The sequence below is a fragment of the Ischnura elegans genome, chromosome 3 (assembly GCF_921293095.1).
Source record: "Ischnura elegans chromosome 3, ioIscEleg1.1, whole genome shotgun sequence".
Classification (NCBI taxonomy): Eukaryota; Metazoa; Arthropoda; class Insecta; order Odonata; family Coenagrionidae; genus Ischnura; species Ischnura elegans.
This window is the reverse complement of record NC_060248.1, coordinates 38791982-38819875: the sequence shown is the minus strand read 5'-3', so window position 1 is coordinate 38819875 and position 27894 is coordinate 38791982. Positions and strand designations below refer to the sequence as shown.

General features: G+C 37.9%; 1 protein-coding gene across 3 annotated transcripts in view; it reads left to right on the top strand.

Annotated features, from left to right (window-relative positions):
- The window catches only part of LOC124155677, a 34223-nt gene extending 7009 nt beyond the window's left edge, over positions 1 to 27214 (top strand). For all 3 annotated transcript variants that reach the window (XM_046529695.1, XM_046529693.1, XM_046529694.1), the window contains 9 exons: positions 9437 to 9663; positions 13754 to 13928; positions 14779 to 15050; positions 18807 to 18991; positions 21996 to 22092; positions 22250 to 22439; positions 23208 to 23336; positions 23450 to 23809; positions 25652 to 27214. In XM_046529695.1, the coding sequence (XP_046385651.1) occupies positions 9437 to 9663; positions 13754 to 13928; positions 14779 to 15050; positions 18807 to 18991; positions 21996 to 22092; positions 22250 to 22439; positions 23208 to 23336; positions 23450 to 23809; positions 25652 to 26010 (1994 nt within the window). In that variant the 3' untranslated portion in view covers positions 26011 to 27214. The remainder of the gene's footprint in view (positions 1 to 9436; positions 9664 to 13753; positions 13929 to 14778; positions 15051 to 18806; positions 18992 to 21995; positions 22093 to 22249; positions 22440 to 23207; positions 23337 to 23449; positions 23810 to 25651) is intronic.
- The last annotated feature ends 680 nt before the right edge of the window (positions 27215 to 27894 follow it).

The window sequence follows — 27894 nt, the reverse complement described above, 5'->3', positions numbered from 1 at the left end:
ACTTTTGCCGTCCACCATAGTTGATCCAGAGCTACTCTGTGCTCAATGGTGCAGGGTCAACAATCATCAGCATGGCTTTGAGCCCTTTCCTATTTTATAATTATGAACAGCATCGTGCAGAACCATATGAAAATGAGCACCATGCTGTCGGCAGTGTGGTTTGATGCACCTGAAGGCACCCGTGAAAGCCCATCATTCATTCAAGACATGGTGCCATGCCAAGATTTAGTGAGGAGGTTGTCGAGGATATATACATTAAAACTCCTTATAACACCAATTATGGTTTATGATGAATAAAAAAGTAGATTTTGTAAAATTTTGTAAATTCTACCTAAATTTTTTTGGCAAACCCCTAACCAGTTTCAACACACATGTCATTCTCAACGAAATGTTTTTAAATCTTGAGAAAGGCATGTTAGTGTTGAAACCAGTCGAGGTGTACAAAATAAAAAGTTGTGTTATTTACCAAGTTTTAATGCTTGTATTTAGCCATGAATTTGAGGTTACACAAAGTTAGCTTAGAAACCTTGAAGGGTGTATGATTTACGAGCTGATATTATTTGTTTTATTGATCAAATTATGTGTATTTAAGTTTGACTAAAATTTATTACAATTTGCTACACAGCAGAGTGATGGAACAGAGGTCCTCATATCCTTCAATGCACTCCAATATTTCCGTGCACAGCAAATGCTTAAAGTTTAGGACTTAAAATGGAGTGTTTGGAGCTCCAAATAGGGTAGTTTCCTTCATCGAAGAAAACGAAAGGCATTGATTGCGATTCGTTACCTACCATTAGTGTATTCATAATACACAAATTATTTAGTTTTAGAAATACCGGTTTAGACGAATGGCAATGGCCAAATTTTATCCTCATTTGAAAAAGGCCAGATTGGCGCCCATGCGATGCCACTCCACGTGACGTCACAGGGACCTAGTTTCTACACGAGAGGATAGGAGTTATACATCGTCTGAGGTAACCAATGCATGCATGAGGCACAGAGCTCAGGGGAACATGTCTTAATAATCACCTATTAAAACTGGCTAAGGTCGGAAAGTTTTCTTCGTTTGATAAGGTATTAATAAACCTTTTTTAAGCCAAGCGCTACCAGATAGCATGGTACTCAGCTACCCGCTAGCATCCTGCATCGTATCAGCGCTCAGAGCCTCTCCAAGGTCACCTCACAAGGCGGGAGGGGGAACCAGAAATGCGTCACATGGACTTTTTTCCCATCATTCCTACTTACGAGTCGCGTTTTCGCGCGCTTGAAAATTTTCACTTTTCATTTAATCGCGAAAAATAGATATCATCATTTAAAAATCTAAAAGCGTGAAATACGTACTCCAGGAGTAATAATATTTAGATTTAGGCAATAAAAAAATAATAGGAAACCACCCTATTGAATGACTTTACGTCTGCGTCCTGCTGTCTGAACCCACTTAGCGTGTTTGAGTTACCAACTGAAGTCCTCTGGGAACTTAGACCCTGAGACTGTTCCCAGAACTGGGGGTTAAGTGAGTACTGTAGCGGATACAGAAAAACTCAAGGGGGGGCGCAAAAGATATCTTTAGCTACCTTTACTTTTATCGTAATAAAATAATAATCAAGTCACATGCAATGTTTAAGTTTTATCTAAACCCACCCACTTCTTTTTTATGATAAATTCACTGTTGTAACGTTTTGTGAGTGAGATTCACTTTTAAACTTCATTTTAATTAAACTTTAAAACTTTATATTAATTGGCCATACTCAAACCAATCCCTGTAATCCATTCTGATTGAATGGGTAATGTGCCTAGTTGTAGAATATCTGAGAGTTGCTAGTACTGAGCCAGCTTTATATTCAAATATAGAAAAGTTAGAAGTTGATTTCTCCTCCATTTATCTTCATGCAGGTTGCTACGTAGTCTTTCATTAGGATATGATTCACGATAGTTTTATTATTTTTGGTTTCTTTGTTTTATTGTTCTTCTTGTATGCAATGAATAAAATATTGGAATTATAATTTTTTGCTTTTAATTTATTGTATCATTCCTGATTATAACCCCTTTTATTCTATGTTATAGATAAATTATGGTCTTCTACCAGGTATTTACTTCCATACCAACTGACACTTACAGTAGGTAACATGCTTGAAGTTATTCTTAAAAATGGACGTATTAATAAAAACCCTATTTCGTGATTAAAACGGGGAATATTGAGCTCTACATCATATTTACGTAAAATAAATATGGAAAAAACTGCACTAACCAAAATAAGTAACAACTCTTGCTAAACAAATTTGTTGTGTTGGTGTAACGGGAACCACAGCAGGGACCAACCACAACCTCCCAACTAGAACACCCTGTGCAGTGATTTAAGAGAAATTAATCCATTCCATGGACCACACACAGCTACGCTCACCATCCTGACTAGCATCCTTCACAAGGCTGTTCATTCTTGTGTTCTTCACATTCAATCTTGTGTTGGAGGTGTTTTTTACCTTTCATTTTGCTGAAGAGGGCCAAATTGTGGCTTGACATGCATCCTCGACTGATATCCTTGTGTGGGCTCTTATCTGAGATAAGATTCTTCTAGAAGTTGTGCCCTATAGTGTGTGTGTGTGTGTTTTTTGAGTGCTTGTGTGTGTGTGACTTTGTTCATCCTTGGTGGACAGTTTCAGAAGGTGTGCTTGATAACATCCTGGATGTAACATTCATACAAATATGTCTATCCTACGAATGTCACCAAGAATATGGAGATTGTTTGCAAGCAGCAGCCAATAAAGCTGAGCAACCTTAATGAGCCCTCTTATTTATTACTTAAATATACTTGGACTTGGTGTCAGAAGTTGGCCAAAAAATTGAAAAGCTATAAACAAGAATTTCAGGCCTCCTTTAGTAATAAATGAGAGATAAATGGATGCCAATAATTGGAATTTTTCAAACTGAAGATTTACTCTAAATTAAAAGTGTTAGGAAATGGCAAAGAGCCTGAAGACATGAGAGTAGTAATGCTCCCAAGTTGTGTTGGAGGCGAGGCTTTGGAAGTATTTAATACATTCAAAATTATTGAAGAAGAAGTCCAAATGTTTGTTATGGTAATTGAGGTTCCATTTACAAATCAAGAATTTAGTCCATCTCAGCAGAGTAAGGCCTTAAGCGTAAACATACATATAAATTCAGAGGTAAGGAAAGAAAGGGATAGGAACATATAATGGAAAAAGGACGAGGACAACGGTGCTGTGGTAGGTGGAAAAAAGCCAGAAATCAGAGGGTAAAAATGCGGCCTGACTGGGACTCGAACCCAGAACCTCCTGGTTGCCGGCCAGGTGCTCTACCAGTTGCGCTACCAGGACGCTTAGATTTACCATGATTTCGGCGGGGGTTTATACACAAAACTCCCTTTTTGCTGTGGCCCACGAGAGTAACCAATAGATGGTACTGGGGCAGCTCACCACTCACCAAGGGAAGGAATGGACGAGGACACAAGGATGAAAGGAAAGGTACACACTCACACGATAGTAGGAAAGAGACAGGAACATGCGTTTCGGGGCACGCAGAGCCCAAGTGAAATATGCCAATATGGCCGATACACTACTTCATTCAGGGCTATTGTTTTTAAACAATGTTGAAAGATAAATTACCAGTGAACAGATCTCTGTTAAAACTGGAAGTGGTAAGGAAAAGAAATGAATCTTTAGGACCAAAATTTTAAGATTGTACAGCACAAAGTCTCCCAGAACTTAATGAGGTAAATAATGTTCCAATACCACCGAATACAGTACATGGTAGCCATTTTACTTCGGGTCGTTCAAAAAATTTAACCATTTTGTGGCGGTGGAGATGACAGGCATTTTCATACGCAGAAGACCGGACGTCGGTTCTGGCCGACACGAGGAATGGGAAGTGACCGCTGAGGTAGCAATTATCATAAGAATTCAGGCCCGGCCTGAGACAGCTTAGCGAGTCCTTAGGGCCCCTCCTCAGCAATTGAGCTGGACCCTCCCAATCATTTATGATAATCCGCACCGCAGGAATCTGTTGCGAAGTGGTTATATTGTCAATATTTTTTTCAATGGTATATTTTGTTGCATGCTAAAATTTTTTTATACGTTGAATGAATCCAAGGCAAACTTATTACACTTCCAGTGATTTCTTCTTTTTTTTCTGTGGGTAAGCAATATTAGACGAAATTTTAGTGTTAAAAATAACGGACTTAGGGACTTATAACCTTATTACCTAGTACATATTTACTAACTACGTTGCTACTATTGCTAGAAACCCGTTTATAATCCCACAATGCTTAGAAGAATGTTGGTACATAATTCTGTTAGAAGAGTATATTATTGAAAATCAAACACCGTATATGTCTGAATATAGTCCCCCCTTTTTTCCAAAAATGCCTGTGGTAAAAGTAAAGGGGGGACTATATTCAAACGCATTTTTTTCACTTTTCCCGAAACTGAAGCCTCAAAATTAAGGGGAGGGGGGACTATATTCAAAGAAATACGGTACTATGTACGTGTTGAAAAAATCACTGGCAATGTAATAAGTTTACCTTGGATTCATGCTAGGTAGGGTTAGAGGGTATAGTCCAGTGGCCAGGGTAAGGGAAAGGTGCCCTGGGTTTCAAATGTGGGACAGTTAAGCTGGGTCTCAAATCTGAGGGACAAAAATACCAGGGCGACTCCACCCCAAAAAAGAGCTCCCTACAGAGAGATTTAAAATATTCTCATGTTACTTGTGGCACAGAAAACTTTTTCCAGTGATAGACGCCGGCAGGAAAGGGTTAACAGTTAAATTTGCAGGAACAACCATGCCCTTGGTAGGGGAACCTACCCACGTGGGAGACAAACCCATGACCTCTTGTTTGGCAGGCAAGGACTTTACCCCACTGCCACCGATTTTGAAATGATATATGGCTATCAGGTGAAAGAAATAATAAACAAAAGTGCTCCTGGGAGTTATGTTGCACGTGATGGAGATGCATCATGGTGACACACTCCAACAAAATAGAGTTATGCTGAGGAAATCTTATAATCCAGTTGTATGTAAATGGAAGTGAAGATGATGGTAATTTGAGATGTAAGAGGAAAGATAAGTAACAATAATAGTGTACAAGAGTCCTGCACATATATTAATGGTAGCTGTATTGTAGCAGTATGCGTGGAGCATCCTATAGGAACAGATGTTAATAATAAAACCATCACTACCAGGATAGTGAGAGTGGTGAATAAGCCAGCACATTTAAAGGATTATATAACATGAAATTACTAATTGTCTTGGACTGTTCACAAGAATCATATTTGATTGTGTATCCTGGTAGTATATGCAAATGGTGCTTCGTTTTTGTAGGTGTTTATTGTTCAGCTATAATTTTTTTGTCATTAGTTAGTTAGTGAAATGGTTAGCTGATGCAATAAGGTGGCTGAAAAGGTAAATAGGGAGATGTAAGATTAATATGTCTAACATATGAGTATCACCAAGTCAACTGAGATTGTTAGCAAGCAACATGGCAGCATAATATATTACACTGGAATCTATAATGGGGTCTTCTTCACAGACTAGTGAAGAATTCCATTTACCTTGGAATCTTAAATGGGGTTCCTACAGCGTCACAGAATCCTCGTGATGGATTCCTGTCAGAATAGTACGTGTGCAGCTATGTGTGGTCCCTGGCATAGATTAATTTCCCATAAACCACCACAGAGGGTGTTCTGGTAGAGGTGTTGTGATTGGTCCATGACGTGGTTCCCTTTTAATGAACACAACCAATTTGTATCGCAGGAGTTGCGACACATTATCATGGCAAGTAGAGTTTTCCCCCATTTCATTATAATTCCCCAATTCATGATTCACAGTTTTTAAGTCAATTATTTTTTCCTGATCTTAAATTTAAGATTTTCCTGATCTTAAGATGCCTACAATATTTGTTTTGCCCCTCACGTATTACATAGTTTTTCAATGATGGCTCCACTGGTGCAAACCCTAAGGAAATACAGTCAAGACCAAAAAATAAGCCAGAGGTGACTTCTTTTCATGGTATACATAAGCACTGCAGAAACAAACAACTTCATATGCAGTCACAGAGGTTAAAAGATGTTACATAGCACCAAAGGAAGAAATCCACTACAAAAATATCAGTTTATTACATCAGGATACCAATCTCATTTGTTAAATCACTGGTGATTTTTTTCTAACCATGGGTTCTATGCAATGATTTTGCAGCAAATTTCTTCCTCTGGTGTTGGTGATAATTATGAAGCTAAAATTATCAAGAAAAAGAAAATCTTTAAAATAGTTAATTTTTTCCTATTATAAACAGTCTCCTAAGAGCTAAGTTTACATAAAGAATCATTTTAAATTCAATTCAGGGAGCGAATAGCTAAGGGGTCAATCTCCAAGATGAGGATCTTACTCCTAAATAAATTATCTCCAATTGAAAAATGGAATAACATCTCGCTTCATTGTTAGGTATTAACATATTCTACTGATTACGGGAGGTTTCCCTGGAATACTTGAGAAGAATTCTGGAATCCTCCCTCCCCATCAACCACTTCCCTCTTCAATTCACAATAAGGCCTACTCTCTTTCATTCTATCTAAAAATCCTATTATCTTCCTTTCTCTCCCTCGTTTACCTAGCATTCTACCCTCTAACACTGTTTTCAACATCCCCTCCCTAAGTACTCGCTCTATCCATACCTTCTGTCTCTTCCGTATCTCATTTAAAATCTGCCTCCTCTCACCCACTATGTCCAGCACTTCGTCGTTCCTCCTCCTCTCTGTCCATATCACCTTCTCCATTCTTCTCCATACCCACACCTCAAATGCCTCCAATCTTCTCTCGTCTTCTTTCCTCAGTGTCCACGTTTCTGCACCGTAGAGAGCTACACTCCAGATCAAACTCTTCACTAACCTTTTCTTTAAACTCTTACACAACGATCCTCTCAGAAGCTCCTTCCTGTTCATGAATGCCTCCTTCGCTAATGCGATTCCCTTCCTTATGTCCTTACTACTGTATCCGTTTTCCTCTAACGTACTGCCTAAATAGTTGAAGTGCTCAACCTGCTCAAGTTTTTCACCACCCACCTTTATCTTGAGTCTCACATTCTTCGCTCGTGATGGTTTTAAAAACCTTAGTCTTCTTGTGATTAATCCTCCTCCCATACTCCTCGCAATAATTGTATAATGCATCCACTAGAGCCTGAAGCCCCCTCGCTGACTGGCTAATGAGTGCCTGATCATCCGTGTATCACACTGATTTGAACATCATTCCTCCCACTTTTACTTCAGATTCTAACTCATCCCACGCTTCCCTAACCATCTCCTCAGCATACACGTTAAAGAGCAGAGGCGATAGAGGACAGCCTTGCCTCACTCCTTGGCCCATGCTTGCCCACCCAGATTTTTCATCTCCTTCCCTCACTTGCGCAGTCAGGGCCACATACAGATTACAAATCAGTCACCTATCCCTCCAATGTACACCAATTTTCTTGAGAATATCCATTAACTTTACCCAGTTCACTCTATCAAATGCTTTTTCGAAATCCATGAAGCAGGCATACACGTCCTGGTTATATTCTAGGTTCCTCTCCATGACGGACCTCATTATCCCTATTGTGTCATGAGTTGACTTCCCTTTTCTAAAACCAAACTGATCATCTCCCAAATACTTGCTTCCCCTCGCCTCCATTTGTCTACAGTCCTATAATCTCCGCATTCAAGAGCTTTCTTCTTTTTCGGTTGCGGTATTAGAACCGTCCTCACGAAATCCTCCGGCCAACATCCTTCCTCATAGATCCTGCGTACTAGCTCGAAAGACCTTTTCCTACAATCCCTCCCTAGATTCTTCAGAAGCTCACATGGGATATTGTCCATGCCCACTGCTTTCCTAGCCTTCATATCATGAAGGGCTCTCTCGATTTCTGAATCTAAAATCTCTGGCCTAAGATTATCCTCCTCCACTTCACTTTCCTCCTCTAAAGTCAATCTCTCTGGCCTGTTCCTTCTGTCATACAGATCCTCCACGCATTTCTTCCATCTACTCTGTACCTCTTCTCGCTCGGTTAGCATCCTCCCATCCTTAGCCTTAATTTTAGCCATGGCTTGTCCTCTTTTGCTGCCTGATAGCGACTTAACTTTGGCGTACAACAAGCCTACTTCTCCATCCTTCTGGAACTTTTCCATTTCCTCACACTGTCTTTTCCACCAAGCCTCCCTAGCTCTTAGTTTCATGCCGTAATCGATTATTACTTGTCTATTCATCCTTTTGCCCTGTTCTGTGGCCACGTTCTTCCCCTTCCTCCTCCTCCATTTCTCTTATCATGTTCTCTGTTATCCACGGCTTCTTTATCCATTTACTGGCTATGTAACCAATTGACTTCTCAGCTGAATTGACTATTCCAGTTTTAATATATTATCCCATCTTTCTTCAAGAGTCTTTGTACTTTCAATCTCCCCGGGTACTATTTTCAACAAGTTCCTGATATTCTCTCCTCATACTCACCTTCAGAGCTTCTACATTCCATTTCTTCGCCTTCCTAACTTTCATAAGCTTTTTGAATCTTGCGGTGCATTTCATAAGTACCTACTAGGTTGTGGTCTGAATCCGCATCTGCTGCTGGGAAACTGCATGAGTTTTTCACACTATTTCTAAACCTGTCTTCTGTCTTACCATGATATAGTCCTTAGAAGAAGAATCATTTGGAGAGGATAATCAAACCTATTTCAAAGTTGATCATGGTTGATGGTCTTTTTTGATTATTGCATTAAACTTCTCACTCTAATACCCAAGGTAATTGAACCTCCACTGGGCAAAGTCCATAGAGGAAATGGGAGGGGAGACCATGCATCTAGCATTCTCAAGCATTTTGAAAATGAAGTGAATTGACCAGAAAAACAATTTTCAAAATGGCATAATCTGCCATGGCTGCAGACTATGCTCAAATTTAGGGGAGATTCATTTCTGGAGGTAGCCATCATTTAGAGTGTGTTCATCTAGGATGACGAAGTTAAGAGTGTACATGTGGAGTTGGCTAGTGGAGACGGAGTAATGGGGAAAATTGTGGAATAGGATCAATACAATAAGTTTTAACAATAATAATTCAGCTAAAAAGATAGGTTTGGAAAATAAGTAATTTCCAATTGGGAACCTCATCCATTCTTATTAAAAAAATGACTAAAATTGTGAAAAAAATTTTGACTTCAAATATGTATCTATTGCAAAATTAAAACAAGCTTTTTGTTGATAAATTTTTATCTTTGAGCCATTATTTTTTACTGAGTATGCTTGAGCTTTCAAACTTAGTCACCATAAGTTAAAAAAGGAACAGTGAAAGCTTGTTAATTGCGCATGATAAATTTTACTCTTCGAGGCTCTTTAAATGGAGTGAATTCACTCTTTGAAAAGAAAAGAAAAAAGGCTAGATTAATGCAGTATTTCCATGTTTTTCAAGGTGCTGATGGCTATGATGTCCCTAAATGGGTGTGCCCTGTCTACTTCAGCTCTAACGGAGCTTCCACAGCATCAGGAGAGTGTCTTGGTGGAATTCTGGCATTAGATGGTGAAACAGGAAACACTCTGTGGCGTAGGCCTTTGCGCCATGAAGTCTTTGGTTTGGATTGCAGTGCTGATATAACAAGCGATTCAGTGAATGATTGTGTTGCTACTGGTAGAGGTGGTGTAAGTACGTTTTTGACTCCACTTTTATTAGATTAGCTTCTGAGACTTTGGTACATATTTTCAATTCCTAATGTTATCATCTGCGGAGACAGATAAAATGCATTATTAGTATTATTATTTTAAATATATTTTCACAGCATTTTTGCTGGTTTTAGGCAAGGCATGGGTATCACCAAGTACTCTCGTCCCTTTACTCTGTGTTAAAAAACTTTCTGAATCCGGCAAGTATTTAAAATTGCTGCTTTTTGTATTGTAATAAACAAGTTTTTCGGCAGTCCAATAGTTTGAATACCTTGATGGAGTGAATGAGGCACTACTCCTGTGGCGGAGATAATGATAGGTATTATGTGCACTTTATCTGATTTCCACAATCTCTTAATTTCATTTTTAAATTCTTCATACTTTTCCATTTTGTTGGTGTAGGCTGTAGTGATATTATGCGAATTAAGTACGGCAATGTCTATCTAGTACGTTTCATTGTGAGTTTTATCTTGTACTACTAGATCAGGTCTATTGCTATGGACTGTTTTATCGGTAGTAAATTTATTATTATTATTATTATTTAAGTATTCTACTGATGGAGGTAGGTGTACATGAAAGATTTTGCATGTTTACTCCAGTTTGTCTCCACGCAATGACTTCACTCCACAATTCACAGTTTTGTCTACTCCCTTTCATTCTGTCAATGAATCCTATCCTCTATCCTACCCTTACTCTTTCACCAGGAACTTCTTCCTTTAAACATCCCTTCCTCACTCATTACTTGCTCCATCCCAACCTCTTTTCAACTCTGCATCTCATCTAGAAGCTTCCTATCCATGCCCACCATTTATAGCACTTTTCCGTTCCTCATCCTTTACGTCCACTTCACGTTCTTGAGAATGGGTCCACTCTTCTTCATATCCACATCCCAAATGCCTCCAGTCTTTTCTTGTCCCTCTTTCCCAGTGTGCATGTTTCCATACCATAGAGCACTGAGGTGTATTCCCTTTTGATCAGGTGAAGAATAACTCTAGATGATAGAACAAAAAGATGAATGTAATATAATTTAATAGAAGTCTGGAGTCAGAGGTGGTCCCAAATGATTGTGGAATCAGGGAAGGAGGTAGATGGAAGGGACATTGCTAGGTGGCTTCCCTCGAATGTTGGGTGGGGGATGGTGGCGAGGACTCGGTGGCATTGAGACAAGCATATCTGGGATGTCCACTCGCAAAAACCAAAAATATTGGAAATGAGTATTTGTAGTGCTGAGGCATGCCTCCTCTTAGTTAGAGCAGGCCCTTTCAACACCCACCCATATGGTAACAAGACCGACTCACAGGCTGAGTGGGACCAAGAGCAAGGTTCATCTTCCCCCCTTGTCCCCAAAGCTAAGCATCATGGCAGAAGGAACCATGCTCTTAAGCACTAACCCCTACATCAAACTTTTTACTAGCCTTTTCTTTTAACTTACTTATTGATCTTTTTATCAGTTCTTTTCTATTCTTGAACACCTTTGCTAATGCAACTTTCTTCGTAATAACCTTACTGCTAAGTCTTCTTTCCTCAAAAATTCTGCCTAAATAGTTGAACTCCTCCATCTGCTCTGGTTTGTGACTGTTTGCTTTTATCCTGAGCCCTAAAATCCTTGCTTGTGATGATTTATAAAATTCCTTACCTTTACTCTTCTTGTTAATTTAATTATTATCAATTTTAATTATTATTGTATTGTACTCCTACTGTAACTGACTTCTAACAAATTTCTCACTATGCACAATAAATGTCTAAGGTGATATGTATTGGAACAGTCTTGTCACACACCGGTTAATGCTTGTCCACCCTGACTCTATGTTGGCTACCCTCATTAGTGCAGTCCAAGTTCCATGCTGGATTTTTTTAAATTTCTGAAATGCTAACCTTCTGAAGCAGTGTTTTGTCAAAAGAATAGACAATGCTGTGCTGAGGAGGATTTTTTTCCATCGATGGATTGCTGCCTCAGTAGCTCACAGTTTTTTAATTAAAAAAAATCTAGTATTAATCTGATCATTCTAATACTTACAAGGTAAATAGTTAAACTTAGGCCCGTATTCTTAGTCAACCCTGTAGGGCCAACCGGCCCTGGATACCTCATCAGCCCCTACATAAAGCGATCTGGCCCTACATACGCCACATCAAACCCTACATATGGCCATTTTTGGAATTAAATGGGCCCTACTTGATGTAGGGTACCCGAACCAGCCCTACACCCTACAAAAACATGGCGGCCAAACATTGTCTGCTGATCACTTTGATTGAAGAATGTATGTTACAATGGATATTAAGGAGGACGAGCTCACAAAAACCATTTTGAAATGTACAGTAACACAGCGGAAAGGTAATAATACTTCCACTTTATAGACACCAAGTTAAATAAATTATATAATTGACTGAACTAATAAGAACAATATAGCGGTATACATGCCCCTTGTTTCTATGAATATATAATAATATTTTTCGCGTTTGGCGCTTACCATCGCACTTGGTATACTTTTAGGGAACCAATACTTTGTTTATGTATAATCATAGAAAATGTATTTTCATGCCACTATTTGCCACATAATAAACTTAACTACTGAAGGTGAAAGCGAATGACGAACCTTGATGATGCAACGTAAGTTCCCACGTCAATGATCATATTTTCTCCGTCCTTATTACTATCTTGTACAGACCACTTTTGAAGTAATTTAAAGACAATAAGGTTCTACTTTTGGCTTGATATGAGAGTATTTTTAGTGATAATTAAGGTACCGACATGACCTGGCGGACGACACCGATTGTTTATTTACCTTGAGCCGTTGCCCTGACAATACGCCCGAAAATTATCGGACGTCTTTCTTAGTTTCATAGTTAGTTCCCATTACGCCATCACAGTGGAAAATTGGCGCTGTGCCATCATCTACGTCATCTCAGAGAACTTGACGATGGAATCACCTCCCACCACTTATGTATAGGGTCGACTGAGAAACGCATGTAGGGACGGGTATGTAGGGTCGACTAAGAATTCGGGCCTTAGTTTTACTACTCTTGTTCTACACTTACTGAAGCACAATGGAAGTCATTGAGTATGAAAAAGGTGGTTCAAGAAAGAAGGGGGCATAGGGAGAATTAATAGGCACTTAAAGCAGGGCTGGATAAAGGATCTGTTGGCTGAAGCTTCGTTAAAATGAGATGAGGTAGCAGTAGTGTGCTGCCTAGGTTACCCGACCAAGGGTACTGAAAGGGAGTATAAAGCTAACATGTGCTTTCAAGATAAAATGAGAACAATGAAACTGGGCCTCTATTAATTGATTTTGAAAAAGAGCAATGCATTTCAGTGTCCAATATTGTAATTTTTTTGGAATGTAGGCCCCTGGAACAAACTATTAAGCTCATGATAAACTTCATCCCATATAGGAAGCAGGAAAATTCAGAGCAGTCATGTATCTTTGGGGGGAGGGAGGGAGGGAATAAGAGGGGGCTTGGGTGGTATATGTGTTTTGCTTATTCTGATATTTTGTTTTAATTCGCATGCATGCCAAAAGCCCATTAATTTCATTAAATCAGTTCGCTATATAATTTGAATGGTTCTGAAAGTTCATCATTAGCAGACATAATGAAATGTAACTGCATTGAAAAATGGATGTCAGAGGATATGTGTCTCAGGGCTGGTAAAGCCAACTTTTTATGGAAAGATTTCATGGATATCATTTCATATCTAATGATAAACAGACGGATATAAAGGCATTGAATCGCCCAAAAAGTTTATTAACAGCATGCACGTGTTTTAAATGTTACAAAACCATCATACACTGGAGTACCTGATGATGATTGTGTAACCATTGAAATATGTGTAGGACGATATCTTTGTTGATTATCAAGGCAAGTGGTCTGCTCCCCAGATGTATTGTTCATAATTACCACTAAGGACAAGAGTTTGGGGGAGAGGGACTAATATCCCCAAAAGGTTTGTTTCAGGGCTTTCCCCCTGGCTATTTGTCGGATTCATAACAACCTGTTCCCACCCTTTGGGTGATACAAAACTTCCATAATAATAATTTTATATGGAATAAAAAATGAAATTTGATGTTTTCAGGTGTTCTGTGCAGTGAATGGGCATGATGGGAGTATAATATGGGAATTTGGGGAAACTAAGAGGGTATGGAGCCAAAGGAAGGAGCTTGCTAGTTTGTTCACGGCACAATTTGTGGAAGATATGGATGGTGATGGGGTACAGGATATTCTTGCTGTCGAAAGTGGTACAGATGGAGGTGAGGACATGACTGATGGTTTGATCTCAACTTAATATGTATATGTATCACTTATTTTCTGGAGTATTCACTCTTCTTTGACTTCCATAATTCTAGAATTCATGACACTGAGTGAATGTGACGATGGCAGTTAGTCATGGTTTCAGGACTAATGATGCATGCCTAGTCTATTGATTGCATGCAGGGAAAAATATATTTGCATTGACAAATAAATGCAAATATATTTTTGCCTGTGGATATTTAAAAATATTTTTATTCTTGTTTTGTTATTATCATACGTGGATGAATCTCAAATTAAGAAAAAGAAAATATGAGAGAGAGTTAGAAAAACTTGTCACATTTTCTGTTTGTATACAGCATGCAAGGGCCAAATACCATCATGCATCAGAAGATTTTCTGTTTTTTAAATATTATTTTGTATAAAAAAATTAATGCCATTAACAGTAATAAATTTTAAACAACCTAACATCAATGAGGAAAAAGGATTCAGGTGGTGTAGTAGGTAAAGGAACATGTATGCATCAAGCAATAGAAATACATACGTATGTAGAAAATGAAAGTTTTTGCATGAACCAAATTGGTGCACTTGGGGCTTTTAAGCATGTCCTCTTATATGTATTTAAAAAAATAATAACGTATTGCAAAGCTTCAGAATGTAAATAAAATCTAAAGTTATTCAAAGTCATGAAATGTAGGTGGTGGATTTTCAATTACCAAAAAATCACAAAAATAAAATGAAAGTCAAGTGTGATAAAATGGCTAATCAGATCCTTTGTTGTTAAACTCAGGACACCAAACTTATCAATTCTGAATTAGTGAAGAATAAAGTGGTTTGTAATTATATTTGTAGGAGATGGTGATCCACTTTGGAGTCGTATGTGGCTTGTATCTGGCAATGGAGGTGCTGTAATAGGCAGTGCACCATGCCCTGGAGAAAAGGGGCAAAGTCTGACCCCTCCTCGGATACTATATGACCCTGATGGGGGAAGCTCTCTGTTATTGACCATCAGTGGGCGTACTGGTCCAGGTTCATTGTATGTAGTCAACATCCGCGAATTGCTACGGGAGGGAAGCAGTATGAACAGAGGAAAGAGGCGAAGGAAGAAGAAGAATGGAATAAAGGTCAGTTTGCCTCTCAAAGGATGAGAGGATTCAATGCCTAATTGAAGCCTTATCTTGTGAGCCATGAAAGTGTCATGGCCCTTGATACTTTATTTAGCCTGAGTACTGTGACGTATGGCAACAAGCTCTTTTATATTGATGTGTTTGTTGCATTGGTGGGATAGTATTTTAAGACAAGCAACTTGAGTATGATTTGTTGCCAAAGTTTTGTTAAGATTCAAAGACGAGATAGTGGAAGGGAAATGGGAACTCTTTATGAAAATATATCCATTGTCTTATTAAAAGAAATAAATGTAGTTGAAAGATGGTTACATGTGTTGAACGTAACAATATAAAATCTATCCATTAATGTAGATCCTGTAATAGCTGCATTGCTATTGTTGTAATGATTCTTTTTTCAGTGAAAAATTTGAAGTTTACTTGTCCCATGATTTGAGCATTAGCATTTCTTTAGGTTAAATTTAAAGAGAATTTTGAGTATGAACCAATCATGTCCCAAGGAGGAATGAAAAGTCATTATGACATCATCTTGATGTCATTTTCAAGTCATGGCTTGGTAGTCACCGTGACCTCAAAATGGTCCCTTGAAATGACATCTTTCTTGACTCATGATGATGTCAATATGACCTTAAATGACTACCTATCATTTTGACCTCATTATGACCTCACTTTGACTATTTGTGACCAAACCTATTTGTTCTTCTAATGACAATTCATACTTTAATTTCTGCATTTAGATTGTCATTTAGGGATAAATTAAAAACTTCAGATGTGTAACTCAACCTTTATTAGGATTTTATTGCAACAAAAAACAGATAGATTATACAAGAAGAAATTCCTCAGGATTTGTTTTTAATTTTCCTTTTAATGTTCCTTTTCTCCCTCTTCAAATACAAATCGAGAAAAATCATCCACATCAGCCATTTCAGTTGATTCTGTAGCATTTCCTTTCCCCTCAGTTGCCTCTAGTTGCTTTAGCAGTTGTGTTGAACCACCACTGAATCTTTGCCTTCGTCTTCATTACTTTACCCTTAAGGAAATTCTTCCATTGTGGGACTACAAACAAAGGAAAAAATAACACTAAGAAGCTGAAAGTTTCTAATTTTGATGATACATTAACTAGAAAAATTGACACTAACTGCAAATAGCCTTATTGATGCAGGGTTTGTTGAACATAATTTTTCCAACCTCTTCATCCCAATTGATGCAGCGAGCAAATTCATTTGGACACATATTTCTAGTCACATGGGCTGAAAACACCATCTCATTAGTATGATCAACATCAATTTGTCTAAGATGTTAAGCCTGTGAGAAAGGAAACCAAAATAATTTTAACTCTAACATATGGCACAAGAAGGGAAAATGGAAAGGTTTAATTTGATGGATGATGTAGAGCGGGTAACTGTCAATTTACTCACGTATGATTTGAAGAGATATGAGGTTTTTAGGAGCTCTTCAAAGTTCTTTAAATCCTTCTCGTCATCCAGAAAAGTTTTGGCATATTAGCTTTATCAAACATCTCATCTTCTGGAGCAATATAAAGCAAATTTTCATTTCCTTTTCCTCTCTTTAATGGCTGCAGTCACTTGTCTCGTTCGCAAAAACAAGCGTAAATAATCCGAGAAATGGCAGATTACAGAGAAGCAAACGCTCCATTGTTGATTTGAAATGAAGACCGATATTTATTATTGGCTATTATTCCCGTAGTGACGCACGTACGAGCTCTCAACGAAAATATTATTGAAAACGTGGAGAAGCTTCATTATTTCTTACGCAAATGCAGCAATCAGCGACGATGAGTTGTTTAAAAAAACCGCGGCGCATGGTAGTTTAGAAATGGCGCGTCACGGATTTTCTTCGAAATATTTTGGCAAAATCCCGGGGACTTTCTTGCGGCAAAAGCAAATAATAGACCATTTTTAAGGAACAATAATCAAATAAAACGTCATTAAATCTCGGACGGAAATCGATAAAAATACCGAGACCAAAACATCGCTATCTAATACATTATCACGATATATATCATCCGATACAAATATCAGGGCCCATAAAAATCGCTTACCGATAAAATACCACGATGTATCATTTCATTAAAAAATCTCCAGCCCGATAAATATTTGCCTTCAGATAAAATATATCACGTTGTATAATTCGATGGAAAAATAGCTACTATATAATATTGCGATGTACATTCTAAGTTTTTTACGCGCCGATTTATGGTGTAGCGTAAACGAAGGCCATTCCTATACATAGCTGTATTTTCCCAAACTAATTTCCCGATGCCAAAACATGATATTTATTGAACGCGACGACGCGATCGGGTGATAAATCACTATTTCTTATCGCGGCTGCGGCTTTAATGAGACGATAAACTGTGATATTTTATTCGAGCAGCAATTTTTATTGGATAATTTCGTGATATTTTAGCAGTGGCGATTTTTTATTGGATTATCAAGTGCAGTATTTTATAATATGGTGATTTTTATCGGGCCCAATATATTTGTTATTGGATGAAACGTCTATATTTTATCGAAAGGATATTTCTACCATATAATAGAAGTTCCGTAGTATTTTATCGGAGGACTATTTTTAACGATTCCGATATTTTTAAGGGCTCAGTTAATTTATCGCACCCGATATTTTTATTGGACGATATATCGTGATATTTATCGGTTCCGATATTCTATCGGTTCCGATTCTTTTATTGGGCCCTATATATCGGACATTCATTGATCAATAAAGTACAAAACTCAAATTCGTATTTCCGATATAATTAATTATTGCGATATTTCACGATATATCACCCGGGGCAAGTGGCGCAGTCACGTCTTGGGGTACCAATAGGGGAAGGGAAGGAGGGGAGAATTTTAAGGGGCGCCACCTTTTAAATTTAGACCTAAAACCTGGCTATGCCACTGAGTGGCCTATTGGATGTAGCCACTGGCTATTGGCAGATAGGTCCCAGGAGTTCAAACCTGGGGTGAAGCTTTGGGCTCCTCAAAATTAATAATTATCTGTAGAACTATCCCAGGGAAAGGAACTGGCCCCCTCCTTAAGGTGTGATATTCGAATATCGCATGCCCGGTTGTGTGAAGTCTGGGGTGAGCTCTACCCTCACCTTTCCCAACCAACCTTCAGGTTGGAATGTGGGGAGAGCGAGTATGTTAGACAATATTTGACAATTTTTGAACAGGTTCTCACTTTTAGTGAAAACTAGTACAAATTAATTCAAAGTCAAAATGACGTCACTTTGACATCAGAATGACCCGCAAAAAGGCACCTTCACAGTCATGACTGAATAGTGACTTTTCGTGCGTCATTTTGAGGTCAAAGTGACGTCATTTTGACTTTCTTTCCTCCTTGGGGTACTGATAATTATTATATTAAAGATATTATTATATAATAGATTATAGTTATAATTTTATTATAACTCATAATAAAACCAATTATGTATAGATAATATTATAATGATTATTTAATATTATCTGTACACATAATAATTATTTAAATGGTGATTAATCTGTTCACTACTTTATTCACCTTCCTTGGTATTATTGTAAACATTACATCAATATGAAAAGTGAGAGAAAAGTGTCTAAATTTCATTATATGAGTAACGAAAATGGGTATCCAAGGTTGATGTTACCTGTTTAGTTTTCAGAAATAGAATCAATTGATTAAAAATTGTGGTTGACATTAAAAAAAACACCTGATATACATGACATGAATGCATCCAGTGAATTTCACTATTTTTAGGCTCGCCTTCTGTTTCAAGACACCAAACGAGAATTGATAGCTCCACCAGCACTGGCTGATCTTAATGGAGATGGTGCAGAAGATATTGTGCTAGCTACCTGTAATTCAAGTGTCCTGGCTTTTGATGGTCTCACATTACGTACCATCTGGACACACGCTTTACCTTCACACTCCGAGACCTTCAGGTAGGCAACTCTAGTTTGCCATATCATGAATCAAATGATATAAAAATTCTTTTCCTTGCTTGCGTGCTATAATAAGGTATGAGCTGTTTTACTGCATGAGTTATCTGACTGGTTAAACATTCTACCATGCTCTTTACACAATTTTGTTCGGGTAGTTTTTTTATTTAAAATTACATTGATCTAGTTTGTGTTGTATAAATCAGCCCATGAGCATAATTTGAATCGGCTGAAATTCCGCGGAGGTAATTAATCATTTTAATACCTATTGCATACTTGTGTGTGACTCCAGAAAGATATGTGGCTGAACAATCTGTGGTTATTTCCTTAACTGAACCATCAGAAAATGTACCCCCTCTCTCAACTGGCCACAAGCTAAATTTTTTCTAGTAACAGTCTTGTGATATTTTTATTCAAAAGTTTCTAAGGCATTGATTGGATGGAGTCAACATTTTTGAGCTCTGCCCATACATGTTGACAAAGATTCACAACATGCGGACGGAGCCTGAAAAAGTAAGAGTACTGTTGGGCTCTTGTGCCATGGAAATTGTCATTTCAATAGTTTGCCGCATTGAGTGGTAGTGGGGGTCGTCTCTGAATGCAGCAGGCACCACAAACTTTCATTAGTACCAAAATTCACATTGTAGTGGCTGCTTCTGTGAAATACGTCCATTAGATATCCCACCAAGTGCCTGCTTTCATGAGGTCTATTAGTTTAAAACCTCCTGACCCCCCCGAACAAAATTCCTGGCTACGCCACTCACCTTGATCATCCGGTAGTTGTACTCAGGTGACCAATACATCGTACAACAATACCTTCATTATACACAAACTAAGGTTCAATGGAAAAAAAATGAGAACACATCTAACAAAAGGATGATATGCATGTTTCATCCACATTCATGAAAAACTAGCTAAAACACATTCCTCCTCTACGATTGGAACCTTCATTTAGCATTCCTGTTATTTGGGTAAATAGTTTACCTAATACCAATTTTAACGAGGAGAAAACGTAGTTCCAGGGCTGAACCAAGGTGGGGGCCCTAGGGGCACTTGCCGCCTACCAATCCAGGGCCACCCACGAAGCAAGAGCCTTCCGCCAATATAGAGGTAAATCTCACAAAATCAGAAAAAAACAGACAGAAATATCACAAATGTGGGGATGAGTGAAGCCCGCTTCTGTTTTGGTTAACGTGTAGTCGTCAACATTGATATTAATTAATGGTAAGTGCTGCCGATAAAAAACACTTTATCTGTTGGTGTTGTTGATGTATGCAGCTCTCAACGCAACCAGTGGCACCTCCCGGTCTCACACCAAAATGGGCCCCGGGTCACGCACATCCTAAATCCTGCCCTGCATGGTTCAGGGGTAATAAAATATAGCTGTCTTAAGTTTCTTGATTAATTTCTTCTGCAAACAACAGATTTATTTGTGCTGCATTCATCAAAAAAACAAATTAAAAAGTTTTATAACTTTATTACATACAACTCCCGTTCATAAAATGGATGTAAGTACGTGATATGGAAGAAATAAAAATGCCTATGTACAGTGCAACCTCGATATAACGACACCCCACGGTGCACTAATAAACACTCGCTATAGCGAATTGTCGCTTTACCGGAGGTGGAGCAAATAATAGCCAATATACCTGTTGTGAATAGATATACAGGAACAGGAGTGGTGCGTTGACAGATAAACATCTATCCGATAAACGTAAGCATAAATCCAGGCGAAAGGCGATGTTTTTTTGCATCACTAAATTTCCTTACTCAAATAACGACTACCTATTCAAACAATTTATAAGTGCTGCACTGAATAAAAATCATGCAAAACATTGTTTCGTCAATCATTATATTTATCGAACGACAGTTTACCACATAAATTTGAGACTGAGCACTCCATTAACTTCATTTCTAACAGATCGCTAGCAATTACAGAGGTTAAGGAGTCTTGATGAAAGTCTTCCGGCGGTGAAACCCTCGCTATGGCGAGAGCCAACACCGAAAGGGTCTCGTAAAAACGAATTTTTGAACACGGTTATTATAGGGTCAATTGACGGTGCATCGGCTATCTCTCGTAATAGCGGGGGTGTCGCTATAGCCCGTACTTGCTTTAACGAGGTTCCACTGTAGTATATAACACCTCCACAAGTAGTGTAACACAAATTCTGAGTTTGATTCACAGATTATTCAGATAAACAACTACGCCATGAGAGCGCATTGCTTGTAGATGGAAATATAAATAATGGTGAATAATATGAAGTTGAGGTAAAACTTCTCATTAAGTTGATAAATATTGCTTATTTTTGCTAAATACATAACATATGTAAAGCAGCATTCAATCATGATCACGCTGCAGCATCACTAGTTCAAAAATTGGAGCACCTGTCAAGGAAGATACACTTAAAGAATAACTTAATAATTTTTAGATTCATAAATTATTTCTGCAACAAATACTATGCATTGTAATGCATCTATCCCTTTAAATTATGTTGCAGTTTATAACCAGAACCATAACCTTGCAGCCATATGCATCTATCCCTTTAAATTATGTTGCAGTTTAAATAGTTGAGATGGTACCTATGAATATCCAAACCATTGCCTTGATGCCAATCTTTATGGAAGGGACTTTTTTCCGATATTGCACTTTATTTCTCATTAATATAATGAAAACTTTCGTAAATATACTAAAACAGCATGCACATAAATATGCATTCAAAATTGTAGGTGGTTAATCCATCCTATGGGTGTGGTTTTCTCCAATATTTTGCATCGACCACCGAAGGGCACGTATGTAGGTACTTTTCCAAACCCTTCAAACCTTTACCCCTCACAACTTGAACGTGATATCAGCCAGGGTGGAAAGGGTGCTTAACCATGGAAGGAATGAGAGGTTTATTCAACAATACCTGTTGCACATTGATATAGGTGTTACTTTTACATGGGATCTACACAGATGAAACTAATGAGATGGCAAACAGGTGACAGTACAAAATTTTTTTTTCAGTTCCCCAGCATTTGGCTACTTCAATGAAGATAATATTCCAGATGTCATTGTTCGCTTCCATACTGGACCTGGATATCCAACATTTTATTACTCACAGGTTGGCTTGCTTATGCAACTTCTTCAACATTCTGAAGATATTTAAAATTTATGATGTCCAAACAAATGAAAAGAATTTATATGCTCTAGTAAATGTAATTCGATATCGAAGGAAACAGTGTTGCTCGCAATCTGGTTAAAATTTGATTCACTTTCAGGTAGCGATACTGGATGGGAAAACTGGAGAGCTATTGCATGGTAGCCCTTTTATTGCTGGTGCTGGACCACCACTAGGTTCTCCTATCACTCTCAGTCTACATGGACCACCAGGGCGTGATCTTTTTATTTACTGGTCAACTAATTGCCGGGGACATAGTGGTTCAATGGACCAATACAAGCTTTATAATGGTAAGCATAAGAAATGATGCATTGCGAAAGAATCCATTCTTTCTTCCCCTCTCCCACTTCCCTGTATCCTTCCCTTCATCATGGTGTTCAGCATCCCATAGTGGTGGATACAGATGGGGGGCGTGTGCCCCCCCCCCCTTTCGGGCTGCCTGCCCGTATTGCCAAACATTGCAGAACCACAATTATAATTTTTTAATATCATAAGATGGCATTTTCTTGTATATGTGTGCAATAAATTATAAATTTAATTAAATTTAAATTATCTTAAACTCTGCATGTGACTTGATTATTTTTTATTAGGGGATAAAATTAAATTACCTCAAGATATCTTTTGCACCCCTTCAAGTTTTTTCTGTATCTTCTACTGGCATCCCATCTCTCCTTAAAATACATTCATCCAAGACTGTTGCCAGAGAACTTTTTGAGGGGCTTTTCCTTTGGAAGGACGTACATTTACATGGTTCAACTGGTGGGAGTATGTTTCAGGGGGGCTTAGTTTAAGGAGACATTCTGAAGACTATCAGACCAGATACATTATTTGTTTGGTGAAGGAATTATGGTAAAGCACTCAGTGAGTGTACTCGTACATTGAAAATAGGTATGACATAAACATCCTCAAAAACATTGGAAAAAACTTTATGTTATGCTTATGTTTCTAGGACAGCAAGTAATCTGCACAGTGTTTGAAGACTTTCTCTAGAATACTGCAATTTTCTTTTGATTAGATGTGGAAATTCGTTTCCCTTAATTCATGATGTGTATTTCCAGGAACAGTACCTGAGAAAACTAGTGCAGATGTTTGCAGACTTCGCTTTGGAACTAACTCATCTCAAACTGGGCAAATGTATGCTCTTGGAAGATTTATGTCTCCTCCGGGAGTGATGCTGTATAACTCAGGTTTGTGATGCAGAAATTGTTCATGATGCTTCAAAAATTATTTCGTGCATTCTTAAAAATATCTTTCTATATCTGTCTATATCTCTCTATACCTAAAATATCTTTCAATGCAGAGGATCGTCTGGCCCTTGAGCATAACAACACTGTGGACTCTGTATCAGAAGTTCGCAATTTCATACTTGAGCACCCAGACTTTTGGGAAGTATACGGTGATGGCAGTGCAAGTGAGATGTCAATGAATGGTGGCGAAGCACCAGATGAATCAAATGACGAGGGCATGCCTGGACCAGCTGGGGAAGAGGAGGAATCAAAGGACATTCCATATCCGAGCCGTATCCATTCTGTTGGGAAGCATGGATGGGGTCACGGCATTGCAGATCCAAGCAATGATCCTCGTCTCAACAGTTGGGAACAGAAGAGAGAGGTCCATGCCACTAGGCCAAATAATGGGTTGCTCAGACTTTTGTCTACAGGTGAATTTAGTTATTTAATAGGGTAGTTTCCTTCATCAAATAAAACGAAAGGCATTAATTGCGATTCATTACCCACCATTGGCATATTAATAATATACAAATCATTTGGTTTTAGAAATCCCAGTTTAGACGTATGTCAATAGTCAATGGTCAATGCTCTTAATGGTGATTGATAATAATTTCTCCCTGGGAAAAGATATTTGAGACAACTTTGCGAAGCCTAATAATGAAGTAAGAAAAAAGTCTAAATTGTGCGTTCCATAGATTATTCTAATGCAGTAAAGAGTTATGACCAAATATTTCACCCTCAAGGGATTGTCAATTTTTTGGTCAAAGCAGGCGGGGCTAATCCTACCCAAACACTCCCATTGCTGCCACACTTTGCTCCACGTTCGGAACCTGTGGTGCCCCCCTCAGTGTATTCCAACCTCTTTGGGACTTAGTGAGTGGAAATAAAAGACTGTCTGGAAAACCCTCTTCCTACTTAGCACATCTAATTTACTCACTAAGCATACATCACGGAGGTCTTAAAGCAAATGAATGCCCCCGAGGTTAGGCTTTGCCTATTGCATTACAGTTGGTTTTTCATTAAGTCACCTGCCCTCTGCCTTCACCCACAAAAAATCTTGGACCTGCCTCTCAGTCTCAAAGATATTTGAAATGAACTCATTTATACCTCTCTTAAAAGCTTCACATCCTCTCTCGATGGCTACCTTTTGCTTAACATTGAGTTAATATTTGTGATCTTGAGACCTCAATTACAGCATTTGTCTGAATATAGTCCCCCCTTTCTTTCCAAAAATGCCTGTGGTAAAAGTAGAGGGGGGTATTGGTAAAAGTATTCAAATGCATTTTTTTTTACTTTTCCCGAAACTGAAGCCTCAAAATTAGGGGGGGACTATATTCAGAGGGGGACTATATTTGGAGAAATACGGTAATATGTATTAGGTGGGAAGGAAGGAAAGGCTCATAAATGGTATTTTCAGCCATATGGAATCCTAGAAGTTAAACCAAATTGATGCTTATATCAGAATATAAGATGCTATCACTATCTTTAGTATTTAGGATTGACTCTATGTGTACTGTATGTACATGGTACAAACTAGATATGGAGGGATCCAGATAATGTGCTGAGATGGGCTGTTAATGATCATTAGGTTATGACAAGGTTGCCCACTATTGATCCTACCTTTCATATTTGTGGAGGAAATGGTAAGATAGGTAGGGGGATGAAGTTGAGGCTGCAGTTAAATTGGGTAGTTACTAATTCCTGCAATCATACCAGATATTAGCTATTTAATTACTGAAATATTTGCAGAAGTTTTCAGTTGTGTTAGGAAAGTGGTATAATGTAAATTTTAATTAGTGAAAGTCTCAGCAAGAATGGCATCCACTAGAACTATAGTTTCCAAAGGGCAAACATTCTTCAGAGCTAAAATCAGTCTTGACAGGTATTTGAAAATAGATCTCCTGACTTCTCAAAAAATTCCATACAGATATAAGTTTGGGAGAATGGGATTTGAATACCAGTCTAGGTAAATGATTTTTCCCTATTAGTATTTTCCCTCTTAATGTACACATGTGGGTGACCTAGTACAGGTACGTCACTGGTTAGTTTGCAGTTATATACGTGAATAATATAGTTTTCTATTAAATGTAATCACAAAAGTTACCTAGCAGTTGACATGTTTTTTTATGAATATTTCATCACATTATCAGCAATAATATGATTTCTTTTTTATGTGATACTTAAAAAATATAATTATAATATTTAGTAGTAAATCAACTTGTTCCTTGCCAATTATTTGCTTATTAATGATGACCATATCATTCTTTTTTCAGGCTCTCTGGCTCCATCTGTTTCTCCAAAGGATCCAGGGGTAGAATCAAACAAATATATGGATTTAGTGTTTGCAACTCACTGGATACCCATCATAACAGAAAGCTCAGATAAGTTTGTCAGGCAACGTGGAAAATCTGAAGGTGCATCTTCCCCTTCCATTAGTGATACCTATCCCATGGTGATTCCTATGGGACAAATGACTGTGTATCGTATACGTCTCCATTGCAAATGTGGTCTTTCCAAAGGAAAAGATCCTAATTTATTTGAATGTCCTTCATTCATTCCTTTCGACAGACAAGGCTGGCCCTCTCATATGGGTGCTAGGAGCAATGGCTATTTTCGTCCTCGGTGGAGCTAATCTCAGGCTCCAATTTTGAAGACATGATGAAGTTATATAATATATATATAATCCAGGTTTCAAAATGCTTGTCTGACGGAGTCACTGATTATATCTAATACCTGTTCCATTTGCAAAAGTAATGTGCTCCATGAAAAGACTTACACTTGCATTTTCTCATCACTCTGGATTGTAACGCTGGTTATAACAAAGCATGTTGTTGGAAGTCTTTCTAAGAAACTATATCAGGAGATATCATTCCACCCAGATTAATTTTTACACCTAATATCACGTTTAGCCTTTGAAAATATTCAAAACGTGTTCATAAAGGAGCTTCCTAAAATCAGGTATTAAGCCAGTAGTGGGGTTTTGGGGACTTCACTGTCCTTTGAAATTTGTCACCTTGTGGAAACTACCCGAGATAGTTTGCTAGGAGACCACTATCCCTATGGAAAGTATCCTTTGACACTCCATTTTTTTGCTATTGTTACATTTCATAACGTCTACCGTTAACCAGCAACTATAAATTTCAGCACTATGCACACAATATGTATAACTGATTCAATGAAATGTATGGTTTTCTAAACCATGTTAATACACAAAAGAATATCAGTGTAGGCATCTTGTATACCACCCAAGTACCCCCAAACAGAAATCCTGGCTATCTGCCTGCCTCAAACGATTTCATTGAGGGGTTGCTGTGAATGAATTTTTGGGCATACCTGGCCCAAGAGAGGATGAACGACTCTTTCCAAAGCTATCCCTGATTAAATCATTTCATCACTCACCATCAGCAGAGTAGAAGCAGTAAAAGCTTATTTGTAATCACTGTTATTATCATAGGTTATATAATTATCTTTCAAAACTGGTTGTGATTCACAAAATAGAACCTGACAGTTATTCTCATTTAAATATCATCACATGCCAACAAGCACCCATTCAGATGACGGTTGCATGTAGTTAACCTCTGATACTTCTGACAAGAAAATGATGTCAATCAGTTAAAGAAATTAATTTAGTTAGCATTTTTTTCATCTTGCCACATTACCACTTAACAGAAAGGTTCAAAAACTGAGGCACTGTATTTATTCATGTGTTCATAGGTGTGTAAATAAAGTATTTATTCTTTCGATCCATTAGTATGAAGGGTTAGAAACATTATTTTGTCAAAGAAAAATATTTGTTTTTATGAATTGAAATAAAGCTTTTTTATTTTCTTGCTGAATTATTTGTAATGTATATGTATTTGAACCATCTCATTCAATTTTAAGCGCCATATTTGTCTCAGGAAAGTAATTTCCCCTCTTATTCAAATTCCTCGATGTGTTTACCTGTATGGGTTCTTCTAACCAGATTGACACCTTATCACTTGTGATTACAACTTTTCTTTTTTGGAAATTGCATTTTTTAACTAACATCATCTAGAATTGATATGAAGTGTGATTGAATCGAGAAAGTAAGATAAAAAATAATGCTACATAGGGTCCTTTGCTAAGAAGTTATCCCAGTGTTTCGTCAATGCAGCACTTATACTCATATTAAGGAAGTGAAATTTGTTTTTCAGAATATGTCTTTCATTAGGTCATAAAAGAAGAAATAAAAGAGAAAAAAGAAACATCTAAGCTCTGATGTAAATTGAGGATAACCGGTTGAAATAAGAATACATAATGTGTAATAAGTTCTCACTTACGTTCACCCTTCAAAGTAGCATTCTCTTTTGCTTGGCTGGTGCTGGTGTTTGGCTGGGGTGATGGTGGTAGCTGTGGTGATGGTTGTATTCCTACAAAGCAAAATTTCAAAATTTAACAGCATTGAACAGAATACTTTACAAGAAAAAGTCATTACAAGGTTGTTAAAAACCAACATTAACATCATTATCTGTTTGATAAAGCCAGCATAAAATCT